Source organism: Mandrillus leucophaeus, unplaced genomic scaffold (genome assembly GCF_000951045.1).
Source record: "Mandrillus leucophaeus isolate KB7577 unplaced genomic scaffold, Mleu.le_1.0 Scaffold809, whole genome shotgun sequence".
In the NCBI taxonomy this organism is placed as follows: domain Eukaryota; kingdom Metazoa; phylum Chordata; class Mammalia; order Primates; family Cercopithecidae; genus Mandrillus; species Mandrillus leucophaeus.
Window position 1 is genome coordinate 188,658 of NW_012108797.1, and position 21,921 is coordinate 210,578.

The 21,921-nt window shown below is 44.2% G+C and overlaps 1 protein-coding gene across 4 annotated transcripts; it reads right to left on the bottom strand.

The window, feature by feature from the left end:
- Positions 1-757: 757 nt before the first annotated feature.
- Positions 758-17,069, bottom strand: PLP1 (proteolipid protein 1). Of its 4 annotated transcripts, XM_011967654.1 has the most exons (8): positions 16,863-17,069; positions 16,507-16,656; positions 7,584-7,770; positions 6,626-6,887; positions 5,392-5,560; positions 4,853-4,926; positions 3,965-4,030; positions 758-2,850 (listed from the first exon to the last, which is right to left on the bottom strand). In XM_011967654.1, exons 2-8 carry the CDS (start codon positions 16,508-16,510, stop codon positions 2,779-2,781), a joined length of 834 nt encoding a protein of 277 aa, XP_011823044.1. In that variant the 5' UTR covers positions 16,511-16,656; positions 16,863-17,069; the 3' UTR covers positions 758-2,778. The 4 variants fall into 4 exon arrangements, with proteins under 4 accessions (XP_011823044.1, XP_011823045.1, XP_011823043.1 ...); XM_011967655.1 differs by lacking the exon at positions 16,863-17,069 and having other exon boundaries at positions 6,731-6,887; positions 16,507-16,716; XM_011967653.1 differs by lacking the exon at positions 16,863-17,069 and having other exon boundaries at positions 16,507-16,716.
- Between the last annotated feature and the right edge of the window lie 4,852 nt (positions 17,070-21,921).

Genomic DNA, 21,921 nt, shown 5'->3' on the forward strand with positions numbered 1-21,921 from the left:
CTCCAATCTTTTGTCAGCTGCAACTATGGGGCAATGAATCTGCAGCTGATTTTAAGTCAGCTTTCTTTAAGCTGGTCATCAGAGTGCTGTCCAACGGTGCCAAATTCTAACCTAGGGTTGTGAAAGGGCTTTAATGCTATGTCCCCGGTGAGCTAGTAGGCTGGCCATCCAGGGTGGTAGGTGTCACTAATTTATTTTAGTACTGCCCTGCCACAGCCTGTTTACATTTACATTGCCTTTTACATACCTGCTCTGTCCTTTAAGTACTCAACCTTCCATCCAGTACTATTCAAATAAAACTAAATATTAGTCACGTATGAATTACTAAGGGATAATTACTGGAACATCCAAACCATTTAAAGAGAAGGTAACAATAACTTAAATCTAAATGCACCGGGAACTGGGGCACCACTATGGTATTGACAAAGTAACCATGGTTGACTCTGAACACTCTAAAATCCAACTTCGAAGAGAAAAGAAACCTTTAAGTAGGCAATAAACTGATTTCAACATCTGTGTTTTAACACAAGCTCAGACATGTACTTATTGAATTTTTTGGGCAAATTACTTTGCTTCTATTTCTTAGTGTCTTCAACTATAAAAATAGAAGTAATCTATTCATCTACTATTTATTTCAGAGAAATGTTATGAGAATGACTTGGATGACCTGAAAAATGAATGAGCTCCTTGAACAAGGTACGATTATTAAGTTTCTATTGTGAAGTCAAATAGAACAATTCACTCAAAGGACACGATGTTTGATTGAGAACATTCTTAATTTTATTTCCTTTAATTTTATAAAATACACTTTGTAAGATAAGTTTCTAAAAGTTTATCCTTTATGTGTGTTAAAATTGCAATTCTATATCAGAAATGAAGGAAACACTTTCAGTTGATTAACTCTCTTTGTGTGTGTATATATGTGTATGTATGCATGTGAGGTTTTCAGGGAAGGGTTGGTTATTTGTTATGTTATTAAATCAAAACAAAACGCAAGGTACGGATTACTTCACTGTCCTTTATCTTGATTGGTTTCTTACAAAACATTTTCCCTCTCCTCCCTCTATGCAGCCTGGAAGCTTATCTTGTATACTGGTTTGAAAACAAGTATCAAGTGTCTTTTTGTAAAGATCTTACATCTCCTTAAATATTTCTGAAACCACTTTGGGGGAAAAGAACAATACAACTCTTTACAACAAAAGAGCTGTAGTACAAATCTTTCCTTCAATTAAAACCAATCAGACTTTTTTTTTTTAACCCAAAGTTAACAAAAACAGGAAAAGACTGAAATCTGGGAGCTATTCAAGTTTCAAACTCTTTCTGCCTGTACTTTTTCCTGGAAGCTTACCAACTGAATAGCTGATGACTGGTGCATTCTGTTATGTGATCTATATCAGGAGAAAATAACCTTTATGTTAAACCTAACTCTTAACACACCAAGATAACACTGCTAAGTAAAATCATTTTCCATTAGCTAGAAAGAACGATTAGATTACTCAAATTGAGATTCAAATTCACCAAATCTGTTTCTGCAAAGGCAGAATACTTATAGAAAATCCCAATAGATTCATTTAACTAGCCAATTTTTAGTATGATTTGTGATGCTTAATGTCCAATTTTCCTATTTTAAAAAAGAGTCATAATCAAATAATTATTCTCCAGACACTTCTGATGCAATCCCAAATAAGTAATAAACAAACTGGAATACACGAAATGTGCATCACTCTAAAACAAATCAAGATCTTCAAATCCCCTACGATGACTGAATGGATAATACCCCATGAAAAGAGCACCATTGTGAAGATATGACAGAGGCCAGAGTACACAACTAATTAAAGAAAAAAAGACATGCTATCCAAAGAGTTATCTATCCTGTGTCTACCAGAGGGCCATCTCAGGTTACACCGTTAGCCACCAGCAACTGCTGCTCCTTAGGCCAGTCTGTTTTCATGTAAGCTAGTTTCCTTCTATTCTCAGCTCCTTGGAAACCACAGGGTTGTCATGGTAGCTGTTATCAAGGAGAAGGGAGTGAGAAGATGCTGACAACACCCTGTTTCTCTTCCCTAACGAGGTGTAAGGCCAGATGCCCCCTTCGTCTACACAGATTCTATGCTCCCTTATGCTGTAAGTAAGGTTGGCTGATTAGGGCTTCAGTAGTCCATCACCATCGGGGTCAGTGCTCTCTTTCTGTGGGTGAAAGATCCTTGCTTTGACCCCCTTCTCCCAGCTGCAATAGGCAGATTTGGGCAAACACTCTTATTGTTTTTCTGACATTCTTTTTTCTTCTGTCTTCAGTGGTAATAGGGAGACCAGAGTGAATTCTGTTTTGTACACCAAAGAGAATATATTTGGCCCCTATAAATGGCAAGGGGACCAAAGACATTCCTTCTCTGTACCTGAGCATCTTTCCTTCCACTTTGTTTCCATCAGTGGAAGTATTCTTTGAGAAGAAATTACTTTCTGATCCTCAGGAGATGCTTGAAAATTCAATTAGAGCCTCCATTCCTTTGTGACTTGCAGTTGGGGAGTCATCTTCTTAGGCATTTCCCATTTCTAGCAGGAACCAGCTGTGAAGCAAAATGACTAAAAGAGGTACATAAGAGGGGAGAGTCCAAAGAGAGACCTTAATCACTGCAAGACTCTCCTTTCTTGTTACACTCGTCAAGTAAGAAGAGGGCCAGTCGGTGGCAAAGGCAAAGAGTTAAGATGGGAGACGCAGCATTGTAGGCTGTGTGGTTAGAGCCTCGCTATTAGAGAAAGGGGGATTTCTATGGGGGATCAGAACTTGGTGCCTCGGCCCATGAGTTTAAGGACGGCAAAGTTGTAAGTGGCAGCAATCATGAAGGTGAGCTGTAGGGAACAGAAGAGAGAATGTGAATGAGGGTAGAAAAGAAAGAATGCCCTCCTCAGATCCCTTTGGGAATGAGGAAGGGTAGAAATAAAATCATAACTAAATAAGGGAAAAACTCCTGCTCTGCAAAAAATAGTACATCCCAGGCTTGGCTTTCTCCATATACACTTGACTGGAAGTCCGATGTGTCTCACGGCCCAGGCCCAGAGAATCAAATCATAAAGATTTATTCAACACCTCTGTTTGATCTAGCACTGAGTTTTCCTCAGGGAAGTGAACAATATTTGGGCTTTGCCACATCCGTATGTTCGAGTGACTTAGAGTCATAGGGTGCTTGCTGTAGACACACAGCCACATCATGCAGTACCGCCCTCTCCTGGTTAATGAATCGATTTATTTTACAAGATGAGAAATTACTTGACTCTGTATGGAAACCTTAGCAGTAGGGGCCAGGAGTTCTGTGAACTCATCTTGTCTGATCACTGCTTATAAAATGACTTCAGATAAATCACTTCACCCTTCAGTGCCTTACGTTTTTAATCTGCACAATGAGCACACTACATTCACAGGGCACTGTAACACTATCAGCAAGACCTGGGACATAGCATTGTATTATAGTCAAAACAATTCTAATAATGTTAGGAGGTCCTCCCAGTAGTTCCACATGAGTAACTAAATCCATTGGAGAGTATCTAAGGTGGATTCATATTGATAGTATATAGAATTCCAGGCTATAGCAAGTCATGTTTCGTGATTTTTCAGTGTTTTGTCATTGATCTGATCAAAATGTATTGAGAATTAACCGTAATTTATGACTGCAAAGTACTTGGCAACATTACATGTTCTATAAATACTAAATATTATCATTGTGTCTATGAATCTCTTACCCCCTCTTTCCTCATACCACTTTTCTTGTTCCTATCTAATCTGTGATGTTTTTCTGCCTTGCCAGTGCAAGTAGAAGTATGGAGCCTCTACCCTTTGCTATTTTCCCAGAAGCTTCCCTCCAGCATTTCAAGGATGGAAGCAGTCTACCTTCTTGCCTTTCAGAAGAGCTGTACCCACACTATCTCAGTCCTATTTACTTGCCAAGATCATTCAAAGTCAACTCACCAGGGAAATCAGTGTAGCTGCAGCCCCCACAAATGCAGCAATAAACAGGTGGAAGGTCATTTGGAACTGCAGGAAAATGAAAGAGGAAGAACTGTTTCTTGCAACAGCAATAATATGCCTCAGTGTAAATCATGAATACAGCTTTCTGAATGTGTTGATATCTTTCTTGTGTGCTAATTCTACATCTTTAACTAAGTTTTCACTTCCCTAAATGTGGGCCTCCCAGTCTTCAGTGTATACCATAGCACCTTGCCCATAACACCCAGAACACAGAATACTCATGAAATAGCATAGTACTCCAAAATAATGAACTGGTTCCCTACAGTTGTGCCCAGGGGTCCAAAATTTAAAGTCAATATTTTGCTTTCAAAGAAATAATTTACTGCCTTTCTCCCCAGGATTCACTTTTATTCCTCTTGCCTCATTTGTATATAATATCTGTTCTCAATACAGTGCTTTCCTTTTCAAATGTACTTATTTTACCTCTCATTTGAGATAAAGAAGTTCCAAACTGAAAATGTTTTTATAAAACCTATGAATGCCTCTGTGCACAGCCCATTTTCTTGATACGGTTTTTAACTAAAGGAATGAAAATTTTCATGTGGGGGATTTTGCCATCAGGATCTATCTTTACCTAAAGCTACAAACTTCTCTTTTAAGAGGGGAAGGGTTGGAAAGGAAGTCTTTCTATGCAGCTCTAGGGAAAACAGGTGTTTTACCTTCTATGCTCATTGGCTCAGGCATACTTAGCCAATATGTTTTAGAAGGCAATCGGCTAATTCAAAATCCAGCAAAGAGAAACTTTTAGTCCTTAAAATTGAAGACCATGGGTGTAATTTGTATGGTATTAGCTACTCCCTTGTAAAATAACCCAAATAACCCACTCACCTCAGCTGTTTTGCAGATGGACAGAAGGTTGGAGCCACAAACCTTGCCAGGGAAAGCATTCCATGGGAGAACACCTAAGTAAGACACAAACATCAACCAGGGTAAGCTTTATGGAGTTACGGGGCCACATGGAGACTTTCCCCCAGAGCCCTTCTTCCATCTCTAATTATCCTGGCTGTAAATTTAGATTCTACCAACAATCAGGATCCTCTTTTCTACAGGTTTACAAAAAAGAGAAGGTGGTATTGAACAATGGTGAAACCTTGTGTTTGTTATTGAAATGTGCTGCTTTGGGGTTGGGATCAGTAGTCAACTAGAGTAGGTCCACGTGAACAGCCAAGAAAACTGCCACCACTTCCAAGTTCCCTTCCCAGGGAAGAAACCTCTCTGGTTTCAGTAGGAAGGATTAATAAACTAAGACCCAATCATTCATCATCTTATATTTTTCTCGTAATCACCACCCTCCTTACACTAAGAAAATAACCAAATAGTGCTTCCATAGTGGGTAGGAGAGACAAAGCACCCGTGCCCTTACTCACCATACATTCTGGCATCAGCACAGAGACTGCCTATACTGGCAGAGGTCTTGCTGGGGAAGGCAATAGACTGGCAGGTGGTCCAGGTGTTGAAGTAAATGTACACAGGCACAGCAGAGCAGGCAAACACCAGGAGCCACACAACGGTCAGGGCATAGGTGATGCCCACAAACTAAAATGATTGACATGGGGTGGTTAGAAATCAGAATCAGCCTGCAGATGTAGAAACACAAACTGGGAGATCCTGGAGTGGCGTGTGCCAGACATTGAAACCAGGTTCCAGGGCTCTCCCTCAAATGAAATTAGTGAGCAGGGCACCTCTGCCAAGGGTCATTGGCAGTATCTACTAGAGAACTGGCCCCAGCATGACGGAGGGTGGGGGGAATGGGTAGGGGAGGAGTGAGGAGGATCCCTGGGTTAGAGAGGCTTCAGAGGATGTTTTTGGGCAGATAAGGTGTAAAGAAATCAAAACAGATCTTGAAAGAAAGTCGTGCCATTTTGTGCCTTAGGCTGAGCTTAGAAAATGTTCCTTGCCACAGGAACATTTTTGTTCCCTAGTCATTGAACAAAGCCAATAGGAGATTAAAATTTCAGATACAAAACCTTTCTAAGCTAACTGCTGGCCACAAAAAGACATTGCTAGAACCCACACATGTTCAGCCCCCAAAGGATCTTTAACTCCAGAGACTGAAAACAAATGTGCGCCTCACTCAAAGCATGGATAACCCTCAAGCAATGATAAAACATTCAACATGCAAACCTACTCCAATGCCCTCTGGGACCTCCAACAGCGCAGGATCCCAGAATATTGTAAATTTCATCTTGGAGTCAATTATTTAATTTTTATTATCAATCCTCCCTCTCAGATCAGGTGCCCAAGTCTCAATCACATTTTAGATTCTTGTCCAGTTAGATCTTCTCTTGTGGTCCCTGCTAGGAAGGGAGTAAAGGGATACCAACAGATGGCTTAGAAATGGTCTGGTTGTACAAAGCATCCCACAAAACTCATGCTTTCCGTTTTGAGAAGAAATTTGCTTAGGGAACCTTTGAAAGGTGAGGCTAAGCCAGCTGGGCACCACGTTCTTCCTGACCTTCTCGTTCGGCTGCAGCCATCGCTTCCTCACTCAAATGCCAGGCCCCTAGAGAGGACCCAGCCTTGGGTGGGGACGAGGCCACAGACTCGCGCCCAATTTTCCCCCACCCCTTGTTATTGCCACAAAATCCTGAGGATGATCACCTTGTCGGGATGTCCTAGCCATTTTCCCAAACAATGACACACCCGCTCCAAAGAATGAGCTTGATGTTGGCCTCTGGAACCCCTCCCCTTCTGGCCCCCTGTTACCGTTGCGCTCAGGCCCTTGCCGCAGATGGTGGTCTTGTAGTCGCCAAAGATCTGCCTGACTGCGCCGGTGGTGTAGAAGCCCTCAGCCAGCAGGAGGGCCCCATAAAGGAAGAAGAAAGAGGCAGTTCCATAGATGACATACTGGAAGGCATGGATCCTGCATTAACAGGTAGACAAACAAGACCAGGGAATCTTATTAATTGAAGACCTGGTTCCTTTCCCCACATAAGTGAGGTATACACCAGAGCGAGCACCTTAACAAGGCTAGGGATTCTCCAGAGGAATCACTAGGTTCCTCCTGCATGCTTTCACCTTATCTTTGTTGAAATAAGTGAAGACAGGGTGTATGTGACCAGAAACATATGCTCCTCCCACCACACCTTGCTTACCCTGGGACCTGGAGAACCAGGGACCTACTCTCCCTGCCCGACCCTTCAGACATGCTACCTCACAAGAGTGGGGAGCTAGACAAGAAGAAATGTGGATGAAGGAACAGGAGCCTAACTTGTTCTAGGAATAGGAGAGGCTTAGTGCCTCCCTTGGCTTCTCCATACCTACTACACTGGAGGCTCCAACTTGGGCAATATTAACTACATCTGGCAGAAGTCAGAACACGTGTAAGAAAACAAGGGGCGGGGGTGGGAGGGGCTGACAGGCAGGCAGGCAGACCTGTCCTTTCTGAATGGGCTTCGAATGTGAAGCAGGAGAGATCTGCACAGAGGGAAGACTCAGGAATCCGCTCTGGCTCCACCCCAGTCCCCTGCTAGTTACTAAGGTACTGAAGAGTTCTCTATCTCCAGGATGGAGAGAGGGAAAAAAAAAGATGGGTCTGTGTGGGAGGGCAGGTACTTACACATTGATGAGATACTCATAGTCCTGGTAGTTTTTGGAGAAATAGGTCTCAATTAGCTTTTCTGTGCCAGTGAGGGCTTCATGTCCACAGCCACAGAATAGTGCCACCCCAAAGAAACACAATCCAGTGGCCACCAGGGAAGCAAAGGGGGCCCCTACCAGACATCTTGCACAGCACTCTAACAAGCCTGGGGAAGAAGAAGGGGAAACAGTCAGGCATATCCAGTAGGTAGCTCATGCCACTCAAACCTCTCTGCCAGGCCAGCCAGGCCCGGTGCTCACAGGCTTAGAGACAGTGGGTACCCCAGAGTCAAAAAGCAGGAGTGGCTAGAGATTTTGGCTTTCAGCATGTGAGACTGACCCAGAATCCTTACTTTGTTTCATCCTTGAAAATAAATCTTTGGCCGGGAGCCGTGGCTCATGCCTGTAATCCCAGCACTTCGGGAGGCTGAGGCGGGTGGATCACGTGAGGTCAGGAGTTCGAGACCAGCCTGGCCAACATGGCAAAACCCCATCTCTACTAAAAATACAAAAATTAGCTGGGCATGGGCACATGCCTGTAATCCCAGCTACTCAGGATTCTGAGACAGGAGAATCTGTTAAACCCGGGAGGCAGAGGTTGCCGTGAGCCAAGATTGCGCCATTGCGCTCCAGCCTGGGCAACAAGAGTGAGACTCTGTCTCAAGGAAAAAAAAAAAAAAGAAAGAAAGAAAATAAATCCTTACCTTTTATTGTCAGAATTTTAAAAATATTTAATAAATAATAATAATTCAGCAATTCAAATAGCAAGCCAGAGAGATTATGAAATCAGTCTCTTCTTTCTTATTGTTCTGGTCTGTTTGTTTGCTTACTTATTTTAGTCATTCATCAACTATTTACGGAATACTCACTATATGCCCAGCATTATGCTGGGTGTTATATGGGATAAGAAGAGAGAAAAGACACAGACTCTGCCATATGGGAGTCTTTAATTTCCTGAGGAAGAATTAGCTAGGTAGACCTAATATTTTCAACTAACAATTCAGGCAGCCAAGTAAGTGGTAAGAGAGGGTAAATGCATTAGGAGTTCCAGGAAGGGATGAGTGCAGGCCAGAGATGCTGGTATTGTCAGACAGGATTTTAGCATGAAGAACATTCCAGGTGGAGGAAACTTTGGAAATTGCATGCTCCTGGATATTTTTGAGCATCGTGTGTATTTGTTGCAAGGAATGCTTGATTCTTCTTAGTTTACATATGGGAGGAGTAGTCCAAACAGGAGGCAGCTAGCGCAGGACAAGAAATGAAAATAGGAAGATTGATATTACTTGCAATAATAAAAATGCAGGCTTCATGATTTTAGACACTTTGCATGGTGGTGTTGTCCTCCTATAATGCAGCTTGGCTAATGTCCCCACGCTCAGTTATACACTGAGATTCTGTCAAAACAGCTACAAACAGACTTTATACAAAGTCAGCAAAGCATGAAACATCTTTCTGGCACTAGAAGAACACACCAGGGCCTGGGAACACATGTGTCTTAAAGTGCTAAGAGTCCCTGAGATCCCCAGACCTGGTATCCCAGGCCCTACGCCAGTGTTGCTGAGAAACAGGAAAGGCACACAAGAAGTCACAGGCTCTGAAAGCATCTGTGTTCCAAGTACTAGTCCCATGCTCTAAGATGTCATATGGAGTGAACCTTAGCAATTGCCAAGTAGATGACTGACTAGATGAGGAAAACAATGGCTTCCTCTGGCCTCTTGGCCAGATCCCTAAAATGTAGAAGAAATGAGAATGTTAAGCTCTTCAGAAAAAATGTCTTAATTCATATGTATGTATATATATAAATATATGTATGTATATATATACACACACCCACTGATGTTATATATCTATAAACACAGTATACACATGCACACACACAAATACTCAGCAAATGTACTGGGAAGCTGCTATTTTTGAATAAGCAGGTTGTGACAGCTTGTACAATAAAAATAAATTGTATTAATTACTTAGGCTTGGATTTTTGTATTCAAGCATTTCTCTAAGCCACACTCACTTTTCTATAGGGTACCGGGGAAAGGGGACTCCTTTGCCTGATTCTGTTAACATTAGTTACAGTTTGTTTTTAGCCCAGAGAGCTTGAACACCTGGTGATTTGCATGGCTGAATTGCATCAATGTGAACAGATTTGGAAAGACCAAATTATCTCTGTCATGGGAAAATTGAGGTAGAGGCATTTGCCTCTGTTCTCAGAGACACAAAAGGAGTGAGTCCTATTACCCACCATCTCCTGAAATGACAGCCCTTTCCTGGCCTTCAAAGAGGCTCTTCTTCAAAGATACTCGTGTGTCACACCAAAGATGAGGCTCAGAAGCCCAAGCCAAACAAAGTAAGCAGCTAACATTTGAAACAGAACTTCCTTTTCCAAGAATTAAAGCATTGCTGCCAGGAAACTTGGCCTCTATGAGAAGCAATCTGTAGCTGTGCTGCTGTGAGTGGAGGCTGAGTTTACTCAGCATGAACTTTGCAAACGTGCTTGGGAAGAGTGTCTTTTCAGAACTGGCCCATGGATGTGCCTGTGTGTGCACACGCACGTGCATGCATGTGTACAAATCTGCACATACACACATGTGTACCATAGAGAAAAACGCAACAACTGAAATCGATTGTTGTTCTCAGAAAACATTCCAGAAATTGATCTTCCTTTTTCTCAACAGGTTAAGATACTAGATTCAGCCTATAAGTCAAGAAAAGGAGCTTGGAAGTAAACAGTACTGCCATTTTCCTTCTCTGCCTGTCCAACTCCTCCCCACCCCCAAACTCTTAGACTCTTCTAGTAAAGAAAGTCTCTGAAGCCTGGGAATAGGGGGAGAGGAAGGTCAGTGACCCCACTGTTCCCTTTCTCCCCAGCACAGGGTCAGGGCTTGGACAGAGCCCTCCATCGCTCCCCTGGACAAAGAAGCCTTGTTCTTTCCTGAGATCTCAGGAGCCTGATTGGTATTCCACAGGGGCCTGCAGGCCCGGGGGTGGGGAGGGGGTCAGACCCAGGGAACAATGGCAGGACTGTTTGTTTAGGCGAGGGTAAGAAGAGCCATCCACCCTAGCAAGTGACCATCTTGGGCCTATTCACTCACCCCAGCATTTTCATCCGGGAAGGGCTAAGTTGTTGTGCAGGTATGGTCAGGGATGGAGGAACTTGAACTCTTGCTAGCCAAAAGAGAACTCCACTTTAAGCTTTAGCTGATGCCACCTCCAGGGTTGCAAAGATGAGGTTGCAAAGAGATACATCCTCTTGAGTGTATCTGATCCCTCAATCATCATCCAAATGACCTGAGAGTGTCATGTATTGTGTTCTTACTGGATGATAAATGGCTAAGCCTTAGGAGCAATTCTGAGTCACCAGATCATAGCCTTTCTTTTTACATCCATTTTTCCTCTATTTTCTTAGAGCTTTAAAAACTTAGCATTCCCTTTTTCTGCTCCACTACAGCTCAAAGCAAGGGACAAGAAGGAAGTAGGCTTTAATGAGTTTCTAATGTAGTCTGAAATAAATGACTTTAGATAAATCTATCACTATTAAGCTATAAACAATTCAGTAATATCAGCATAAGCATCAGATGTTCATCTCTTCACAACCTAGATAAGTGCTTTGGGGGCATTTAAGTTCAGCAGAAGTGAAGAATCTCAGTCAGTCTGTCCAAGCAAGAATCAGATTTTAGATTCTAACTGAGAAAAACTCAGAGCCTGCAAGAAATTATTTTTTCATCAAAGTAGTTAACAATCAAAGCATTCTGAGAAAAGATCCATTGGGCTCCCTTTGATTTTTCACAGTCCAAGAAATGTCCTTGGGTATGTGTGAACAATAGCCTAAAGCCAAAGACTCTCCATTTCAGAACCCCTCCTGGTTGAATGGGTGTGAGTTTGATTCAAGAAGGCTGGAAGGGATTCTAGAGAAGTTCCTTGGCTCTCTCAAGAGACATTCTCACATTTCCAGTCTAAGTACAGACTGCAAGATGGGAGAGTTGGCATAAAAGAACCATATAGTAATAACATTTCTCAATGCAACTCAATTGGATTAAACGGCCTAACTTTGATGAGAGGTCATAGAGAAAAATAATGACCCCCTCCAGTGTTTTCCTTTCATTTCTGTTTATGTGACTTCAGTACAAGAATTAAGCACACTAGCAGTGACATAGACACTAGGAGAAACAGAAGGGAATTAAAAGGCCAGTCCCTTTCTTTAGAAAACTTGAAATCCTGTTGGGGCAAACAAACTGTGAATCTGTGAATCAAAATCCAAAGCCACATATAAGCAAGTGTTAAAATGGATATAACGAAGTCGTGTGGGCAAAATGTAAGCAAAGGGAACAGATCATGTCATGGTCAGCTACATTTGTATACAAACTCCCAAAACAAGTCTAATCAATCTGTGATAGTTGACACTCCAATTTTAAGCCCTTCTCATCAGTGCTCTTCACAGGGGTCTGACAGATCAACAGAACCAATGTGACTTACACAGATCCAGGTTCATCAAGGGACTGTGTTGATCCTGATGCTGTCTCTTTAAGCAGGCGCCAAGAGCTCCCAACCCTCCCTCCCTCCTTTCCCATGCCCTGGGCCCGCCTCAAGGACCAGCTCCATGATGGAAATTCAGTGTGAATCTGGGAACTCATCAAAGGAAGGAGAGGAAGGGCTTTCATAGAAAGGAATGGTAGAAAGAGACCAATTGTACCCTGCACAATTCCCAGCCTGTCCCTTGAATCCAGCTGACAAAGGGAGAGATAGAAGAACCGTATACAATAGAGCTAAACAACAGGCAGGCTCATTGAGTGAGAAACTGGCCCCATCTCCCTAGGTCTCGAATCTGCACTACAGTCTTACCCTCCTCCCAGAACCCACCCCTTAACCTCACCCCATGAACAGAGGCCTCCTTGATCAGGGCCTACAGCGATTGACAAGGCTGAAATGCTAGAGTAGCCGTGACTGGTACTAGGGATGGATGGGGATCAGTGGGTGGGTTCTAGGAGTAAAACAACAATTATCAAGAGGTGCCAGAGACAAACAAAGACTTTTGCTTCTGGCCCTGTCCTGGTCAGACAATGCCCTGCCTATAATCTTGTCTTTCCTACATATCCCTTGTGATATCAGCACTTATATACCACATTCAAGTGCTGGAAAACTGTCCCGAAACCTCTAGGGCCTGGGAATCCAAGCCTGCTGGATAGTCAAATCATGTGGACAAGGTTAACTAAAACGGAATTTCAGCCTCCTCTTTGGACACAGTTTTAGTATTACCAAGGCAACAGCATCTGGACCATCTTGTTTCCTATACTCCCCATTCCTCTTCAGACACACACACACACACACACAACACACACAGAATGAATGATGTACACATTCCAATTTATGTGCAAGCATTGGGAAGCTGAGGTAGGACTTTGGTTGCTAAAACTTATCCTTGGCACATTGTCTCCACCTTGCCCACAAATGGGAAGATGAAAGGGAAGTACACACAGAATGAATGATGTACACATTCCAATTTATGTGCAAGCATTGGGAAGCTGAGGTAGGACTTTGGTTGCTAAAACTTATCCTTGGCACATTGTCTCCACCTTGCCCACAAATAGGAAGATGAAAGGGAAGTAACTGGTACTAGAGACAATAGTAGCCATACCTTGTTCCTCAGGTCAGTCTCCCACCATTTCCTCCTCTCTCCTTAGTTGCAGTGTGAAGCTGATTTGGGGAACCTTATTCTCTTCCTTGGGACTCTCTTCTAGAGCCCTGCCTGGCAGACAGCTCAGAGGCCAGTGCAGAGCTGAGAGATAGCCCTCAGGGCCATTTTGCAGTAGCCAAGAGGTATTAATCAATCAGTACTTGCTGAGCTTTTGATGTAAGTTTGGCACTGAGTAGGCTCTGAAAGCAAAAAAGGAAGGAAAGGCTGCTCCATTCACCTACCATGGCTGCTGTTACCCTTCCTGATCATGTGACTGTCCTCACTTGGTCTTCTTTAGACCTGAAGTGCTGTGGGCAGGGAAGGCATTTCTACTATTGCTTTTCTACTGTTGCTTTTTTTCAAGACAAAGACCTGTACCCAGGGGATGGCTTTCAAAGCTTCAGGATGAGAGACAAAAGCAACAGGGGAAAGTGATGTTACTGGCTGGAGTTCTACCTTAATGGGTTTGGAGACTATATTTCCCCTCCCACCCACTTCCCAGGGTTGAGGTTGTTATTAGTCAGATCGCTCTGAGAGAGCAGTTATAGTTATCAGCCTGTTAAGTAAACTTGTAGTTTTCCTAGCTCAGAGCTAAGCCTAAGGCCCCAGAAAGCAGGGTAGACCTTTCAATCTGCCTGGCTCTCCAAGGACTCCTCTGGCTCTGCACGGCCAAAGGGAGAAGTGAGGTGGGGAAGGCTGCACTTGATTACTTTAGTCAGTGTCTCCAGGAAGACTAGGTGAACATGCCGGTTGGGATCTGGTTTATTTTTGGCTGCTGGCATTCTTGCCATTTTGATGGGATTCAGTTAGTCTTCGGGCATTTTATAAAACTGGACCCCCACTCTGCTGCCACACTTTTTGCCTGGGCTACACCCACTTACTCCAAGCCAGCCAAAACTACACTGCTAGGCAAACAGCCACTTTTGGATGGAGGCATCACAGTCTGGTTACCAGGGTAACAGCCACTGTTCTCAGACGACAACAGGCTTGCAGACAATGTTTTGCTGTTCAATAATGGCATTGTGTTTCTGAGCAGAGAATAATCAGCTACTGCTCTTTGGCTCCTTTCTGGTTCCATCGTTATCCCAAAGACTCACTTGAAACATTCCCCTTCCAAATCAAGGCAAAAATTAATGAGTTATCATTTTCCCCATAAACTTTTTGTGCAGACACTACTGAATTAGTGTTCCTCCTTGCTTCCAATCCTAAGGGATTCTATATGGTTGAAGTAGTAAGTTCCCTGTTCCTGGAGGTTATTAAGCAGAGGCTGTATGAACATTTAACTGGTTGTTGTAAAAATGAATCCCGCATTGAAGGTTGGCTCAGACAACTTCTAAAGTTCCTTCCAATCCCAGATTCCATGATATAATGTGTTTACTGCAATTGTTGAACAGCAGTGCACTCCACATCAGAAGTAGTGGCAGTCCGATACCTTGTTAGAGATCATCTATAATTCAAAGTACTTTAGATACTCTGTTATTGAATAAATGAAAACTCAGTGGCTGCTCCATCATATGTACCTGGCCCAAGTATCGTCCACCCGTAGGACTGGGGACCCAATGTGCATCCTCAATGGTGCCCTTATCTGTGGCAATCTTCCTCTGGAGGAAACCATCCAGCCTCCATAACAGGCAACTGTCCCTGTGGTCACCTTATTTGTTCCTGTCTTTCCTCAGGGATTTCATCCCCTGAGGAAGTAATATTCAACATTCTTCTTTACTCCCTCTCTGTTTTTAATGCACAACCTATCCAATCAGCTGGGCTGACATTAGATAGGATTCCTGATGTTACCCAGGGCAGGAATTGAGTTCCTCCAACATTCACCTCTCATCTGGCCACACTTAATTGGTCATATGATTCTGACCCAAGCACGCAAAGAAAACCCAACCACCCTGGAAAGAGGAAGAGTCAGCCTGTATACACATTATTATCTAATGGTAGTTATTATCATGATTTACAGTTGTTATAGATCGTGCCCATTTTCAAAGGACTTCCACATTATTGTTACTTGATTCTCACAACCCTGAAAGTAGACAAAGTAGTTATTGCTATCCCCATTTTCCAGATGAGGAAGTGGTGATTCAGTGACATGACCAAGGTCACATAGTTCATAAGTAGCAGATCTGGGATTTGAATCTGATTTTTCTGACTCCCTGTCCGGTGCTCTCCCTCCTGTTTTACCTGAACACATGCTTCAAAGTGTTCTTTCTGTGTTTCATGATGAAACAACCTAAAGGCTGAACCAGCTCAATATAATTGCAAATTGATCTCTGTGGATGTTGTCTATGGGTGCAACATTTGATAGGGAATACATGGGACAACTGAGTCTCATTTCATTTAGTATGTGTTTAAGCTGCTATCTTTGTTTTGCCAAATGTGAACAATGTCTACAGGGCTCTGTGGAGTCCAGTAGGGACAAAGACCCTTGTGCTCTGCACACATTACTCTGAGTAGAAACTACCACCAGAGCCTCATAGCTTCTGTCTTTGTTCATGGAACCTAGAAAAGCCCTCAATACTCAGTCAAATTAGCAAGAACTCTAATGTCCCAGCAGCCTCCTTGTCACAGCAGAGAGCCCTCAGGAAAACTATGTCTATGATATCTGCTAGAAATGGTCACTCCTATAGGTGCATACACACGCACATATGCACACACACACTCTCCTACCCATATCTGTTTCCCATGGTCAAGCCATTGAGGACTTTACTTTCATTTCCTGAGCCTGAGAATGGCCTCCTCAGCCATAGCCAAGCCTGAGTCCAGCTTGCTCGATCCCCAGCTTCCTATCGATGCCAAACACGGTTCAACGTTTGCATCAAGCAAGCAGTTATTTTGTACATCTGAGGGCTAGACAGTGCTCAGTGGTCTCCAGCAGAACCAGGAGGGCAAGCTGACCCGACTGTTACCAGGGCCTTGGAACCAACGGAAAAGAGAAGATAGAGGGAAGTGAGGGGGTAGGAGGACACATGACCACATCCATCCTGCTGGGCACTCTCTCCAGAGATCTGTGGGACTCTCCACGTGCTGCTGGAATTCTTTGGTAATAAAGCATCACGCTCAGTACAGCGGAGAAGGAGTTAATCTAACTGAATGTTAAGGAATTTAAAAAGAAAACAAGTGCCAAAACACGACTCATTTAAACCATTGGAACCCCCGAACCCCAAAGTTGGAAATTCTCTTGTGAATTCCTGTGTCCGCTTGAATCTTCAATGCTAAAGTTTTTGAAACTTACCCATGTCTTTGGGACTCTGACTCCAATTGTAGCCGGCTGGCTAGTCTGCTTTGTGGCTGACTTTGTTCAGCTGGAAGAAGGATCCTGGTCTCTCCAGCCTCCTTCTTCGGTCTTTTACTTTTTCTCTCTGAGTATCTTTGTCCTCTCCTCCTGCAATGAAAAGGGCTTTCTGATTGACAGCCAACCCCCTTAAAGGGACAGGCCTGCTTTCCTCCTCCTCTCCTCCTCCCCTTCTCCTCCCCTTTTCCCCACCTCCTCAGGGATACTCCCTTCTCTAAGGGCTCCATCTTCTCTTTCTGCCTTTCACTGCCAATTGTTTCATTTTCTTTGTTTTTCCTTTTTTCCCTAAGGCTTGCCTGGAATTTCGCTTTGCTACAGAGACATCTGGAAATGTGGATTGAGGGTGGAAATAAAATGAAGATGTCTTGGAAACTTCCAACTGATCCTTGGGTCTAATTGGTGTGGGATATGCAGCAGAAGCATGAGAAGCCATGAAGTGAGAGCCCCGACAGGGGCTCAGAGTCAAAAACTTAGATGTTAGCTCCCAAAGTCCTTCCAAATCTGCCCCAGCTCCCCACATCACTCGTAGCTGCCCTTGGCCCTCTCCACTTTTCCCCTCCCGATTCCTTGGAAAATAAGCATTCCTCACCCCCTCCCCCTGCTGCCCCGCCCAGCTCTACGAATACAATAGAGAAGAAAAAATTGTCTTTTAAGAAAATTTCCTCCAAATCCTTCTCAGTTTCAACTGCATGAAGACAAAATGCAGGCTGTCAATTCGATGAACAGATTATGATTAGGCTGGGGGAGGCTAGGATTGTAATAACTTTATAGCTATGATAATAAAGACTCAGAAGTGGGCAAGACCTATGCAAGTTCGCAGACTAGGTTAAAGAAAAGGCCAGTGTTGAAGATGTGGGTGATCTCCAAGGAGGATAATCGACTTTGAGACAAGTCAAGAACACGATCTGGGAATCAGGTAGTCAGTATTCCATCCTGAAAATGAAATGTCTTCATCAGAGAGCTTAAGCCAGGCAGGCGAGAGGCAGGGAGTGGGTTAGAGTGAAGCAGCAGGTGGCAGTGAGGGTGGAGAGGAGAAATGAAATATAGTCCTTGTCACAGAGAAAGAATCGGTAAGACAAAAATGGCTAAGCAGCAAAAACAGGGAAATACTATATAAAACCTGCCTTAGCAATAAGTTATTTCTAAAGACTGTGAAGGTATTTAAATGCCCAGTGCTAGATGGGATCAGCCTAGGAAGGTTTTCTAGAACAGGTGAATCTTAAGCAGTGTCTGTCTGGGCTACTTGTCAGTCCTGTCTCCCTTCACAGCTCCCTTGACCTAGAGGCCAGCGTCCTCCCATGGATGGCCTTCAAAACAACTGGCTGGCATATAATAAGAGAGGCACCTGTTGGAAGACTCTGGAGAAGGAAGGTATGGTCTCCTGGAACTTTTCCTGTGGTTTTGCCTTCGGAGAGGAGAGAACAGGAGGGAGATGCTGAGCAGAAACTAGTACCTTCCTGTGGGAGGGAGAGAGGCAAGATTGTGTCTTACAGTTTTCTCTTTGGGCTGTGACCTTGGACACGTTACTGGCTTGGGCTCTGCTGTTAGGAAATGGGCAAGTCTTCGGCAGATGCCCCTGTGGGCCCACTGGGGGCCAAATCTTGCACAGTTTGAGGCTTGCTTAGAGTCCTAGAACTCTAGATCCTTTGCTCTTATATCAACGCCAAGGAAAAAGGATCTCTGGAAATGCTGCCCCTTGCAAAACGGTATAGTAGTAGCTTTCCAGAGCAGACCAGACTCAGGCCATGTGACTGATGAAAAGGGTCCTAGGGCCCCTTGCCCTCCCCAGCCCTGCTCACCAGCCATAGACTATGCCTGCTTTGGAAGCTCAACTGTGGGATTGTGCCAGCAATAAACTTCTGGATGGTCACTGTCAGAATGGCCCTGGAGAAGGGGGAGGATCAAGGGCAAGAAATCACCAAATGTGTCTCCTCAGCTCATCAGAGGGCAGGAGTGAGCCCAAACTTTGGAAGTTCAGATTTAGAGAATGAGACAAATGATCCTTCACAGCTCGAATAGATGAGACAGCTCTGCACACAGGGGACATCACTCAGACTGAGCCCTCTCACAAAGCTTCCCCTGAGTTCTCAGCAGCAGCTCTGGGGACAGCAACGCTACTGGAAAGAAAATATGTGTTCCCAATAAACTTACAGATACCAATTTATCAACCACATTCCCCTAATACACATTTCTCTTCTCCTTTCCTCCATCTCCATTGCCTTAATATTCATTCCATCTTCTCCTCAAGTCTCAATCTCTTTCTATCGCTGTTACCTGTCTCTGTCTCTGTTTCTCTCTGTGTGTCTGTCTCTCTGTTTCCTTCTTTTTGTCTCTCTCCACATTCCCTGTCTTCACCTTGTTCTTATGCTTGTTCTTGTGCCCAGGGCCAGAAAAGGGATCCAGCCAGGTGACTGTGTCTCACTCATCCCAGTGCCTTAAGGTTCCCAACTCCCTAGAATCTAGTGTATTCTCATTGCTCTCTACACCCCGACACTCTGCCTCAGTACCTCATCAGCCGACCTTTCCTGAGGGCTCCCTACAGACCTCATAAGGTATCTTCCCAGGTCCTCCAGAGGCCATTTTTATCTACATACCCCCACCTATTTCTGTGATTCTGCTTCCACTGGTTCTGCTGGGTGCCCTTGGGAAATATTCTCCAGAGTCCAGCTGGGCTCCTGGCACTGCCAAGGGATTCCTCAAGAGGGCACTGCCAGACTTCTTGGTGGCAGCCTGCTGCCTGTACTGGGTGCCTGCGGGAACAATGCAGGATTGTATGAAACTCGTAAACAGTTTGCTTCATGCAATTCTGATGGTACCTCAGAGAATCTGGTCCCCCTTGATCATAGCTTGGTTTGATTGTGCAGCTTTCTTTCAAATAACTCAAAAACACTTGGATATTACCTCCACTCTCTGCTCTATGATCCCATAGTATCAGATTATTGAAGGCCACAGAACAAGTGGGTTCTCCTTGCTCCATTGCGTAGACTGAACTCTGAAACTCAGAGAAGTCCGGTGAATTTCTCCCAGTAAAAACTAGATAAGGGCTCAAGTGCCCAATCTAGTGGCCCACTTCTCCCTGAGCACAGAGAAGAGCATAAAGGGGAAGAGAGAAGGCACAGTACCAGTGAGAGCCTGGGGTCATCTGCTATCATTTGGGCTTCTAGAGCTGAGGCTTTGCTTCTCATTCCCAGGATAATGTCTTCCCAGACCAAATTTTGGAAGGCAAGTGGCTGCGTCTTACAGCTTTCCTAGCCCTGGCATAGAAGACTGGCTGGTTGGCAGGCAGGCAGTATATTATGTCCTATGTACTTGTGGCTAGAACTTTCCACACCCAACTTCATGCCGATTGGCTAGACTATGCCTTTCTGGCCAAGAGAACCGTGGGCTGAGGGCCAGAGATGTCACATACTTTGAGCTGGCAGACAGGGGTAGAGAGTGGAGGGTGATCTTCTGCCTTTCCTGAAGGTTCAAGGAACAGTGTGAGGATGGATAGGGGCAGGCCATGAGGGGTATTTGTGATGGGGAGATGCCTGTAGCTTGGGATGGAGTAAAGAGTAGCCTGGACGCCAAAATAATCACATGAAAAATCTCAGGTAAAGAATGCCCGAGGAGCACCACATAGCTACTAGCAATGTGAAGAAACAAGCTGTCCACAGAACCCACCTCCACCACCATAAAAACTTGGCCAACTTTTGCAGGGTTGCCCCTACAGAGAGGGTGCTTGTTTGATGTGATTTCTGAGCAAAGTAGAAATAAAACTAGTATTATTTCTGGGGAACCAACGTTATTTGTTCAACTTGACTGATGGGATACCGAAACAACTTTCCCAATGGCACCTAGCAAGCAAAGACCAGAGCCATCTCTAGAGAATGCCTGTCTCCAGACTCTTATTGCTTGGAAGTTGCTCGGGTGATTGTTCTGCTGTGAAAGAATGTGTGAATAGAGAGCCTTTGCCCTGAGCAACAACAGCCGGGGGCCAGGGGGAGGATGGACAAGCTTCAGGCTGCTGTAGCCCAAGTTTTCAACCTTCTACACTTCTCAGGTTAAGTAGGAGGCCCCTGTTTGAAACCCAGGGCAGAGGCAAACTTCCTGCAGTTTGTGGGATCAGTGGGATTCCAAATTAGTCAGCAAAAGTCAGTGGAGATTAGAGGATATTAAGGACTTTTTGTTCTATTTCTTGGGTGTGATAATAACAAGGTGATTATGCTTTTAAAAGGGTCATTATCCACTAGATATGAATACAGAAATACTTATAGATAAAATGTTATGATACCTGGGGTTTTCTCACTCCAGAAAATTTTAGTGTAACAAGGTTAGATGAAATAACATTGGTCAAATACTGCTAATTATTAGGAGATGGGTACATGGAGGTTTATTATACTATTTCCTCTACTTTGTGCATAATTGAACAGAAAAGAGAAGCCATCAGAATTATGCTTCAGGCTGATCCACAAGGAAAAAAAAAGGGTGGGCACAGTGGCTCACACCTATGATCCCAGCACTTTGGGAGGCCAAGTCTGGTGGATTGCTTGAGTCCAGGAGTTTGAGACCAGCCTGGGAAATACAGTCAGACCCTATCTCTACAAAAAAAATTAAAAATTTGAGCTGAGCATGGTGGCACATGCCTGTGTCCCCAGCTACTTGGGAGGCTGAAGTGGGAGGATGGCTTGAGCTCAGGAGGTTGAGGTTGCAGTGAGCCATGATCCTGCCACTGCATTTCAGCCTGGGCTACAGAGAGAGGATCTGAAAAAAAAGAAAGAAAGAAAGAAAGAGAGAGAGAGACAAGGTGGGAGGGAGGAAGGGAGGGAAGCAAAAATATATATATTTCCAAGAGAAATCTCTGATGTTTCTGTAAGGATGCCTATAGCCTGCTAAGAGTGACAGCCTCTAGGGAAGGAAATTGGGGGTGTGGAGTGGGAGGGAGACTTTTCATCCATGCCCTTTAGTATGGTTGGAATTTGTAATTTTATGCATTTCTGACTTATTCTATTGAAAATCTCATTTGAAAAGTCCTTCAGGGTGGGTTGAGTGACAGAAGTCCGCAGGCCCCTCAGGGTCTACTCATAATCCACTGACCTCAGGTGGATCATGAGAGTGACGCAGTTGCCGTGGCAGGTTAGCTAGCCTCCACTGTCCTCACACAAACATCCACTCTGCCTACCCCCTTCTGCCTGTGTCTCTGAAACACTGATCTATTGTGAAATATAGGCTGCCCCTAGCCTGAGGAGAAGACTCCTGGGAACCTCTCTGGAGGCACAGCTGGATGGGGAAGAATAGTTGCTGCTCCCTGTGGGAGGGCAAGACATGAACCCTTGAAAGCCAGAGAGGTCCTTAGCCCAAGAGGCAGCCTCCCAG

Excerpts from the sequence above, each read along its gene's own strand:
- PLP1 (XM_011967654.1), bottom strand. Across the intron at positions 4,031-4,852 it reads CCATCTGCAAAACAGCTGAG|TTCCAAATGACCTTCCACCT; the intron begins GTGAGTGGGTTA and ends ATTTTCCTGCAG. Across the intron at positions 2,851-3,964 it reads CAGCTACACTGATTTCCCTG|CTCACCTTCATGATTGCTGC; the intron begins GTGAGTTGACTT and ends TGTTCCCTACAG.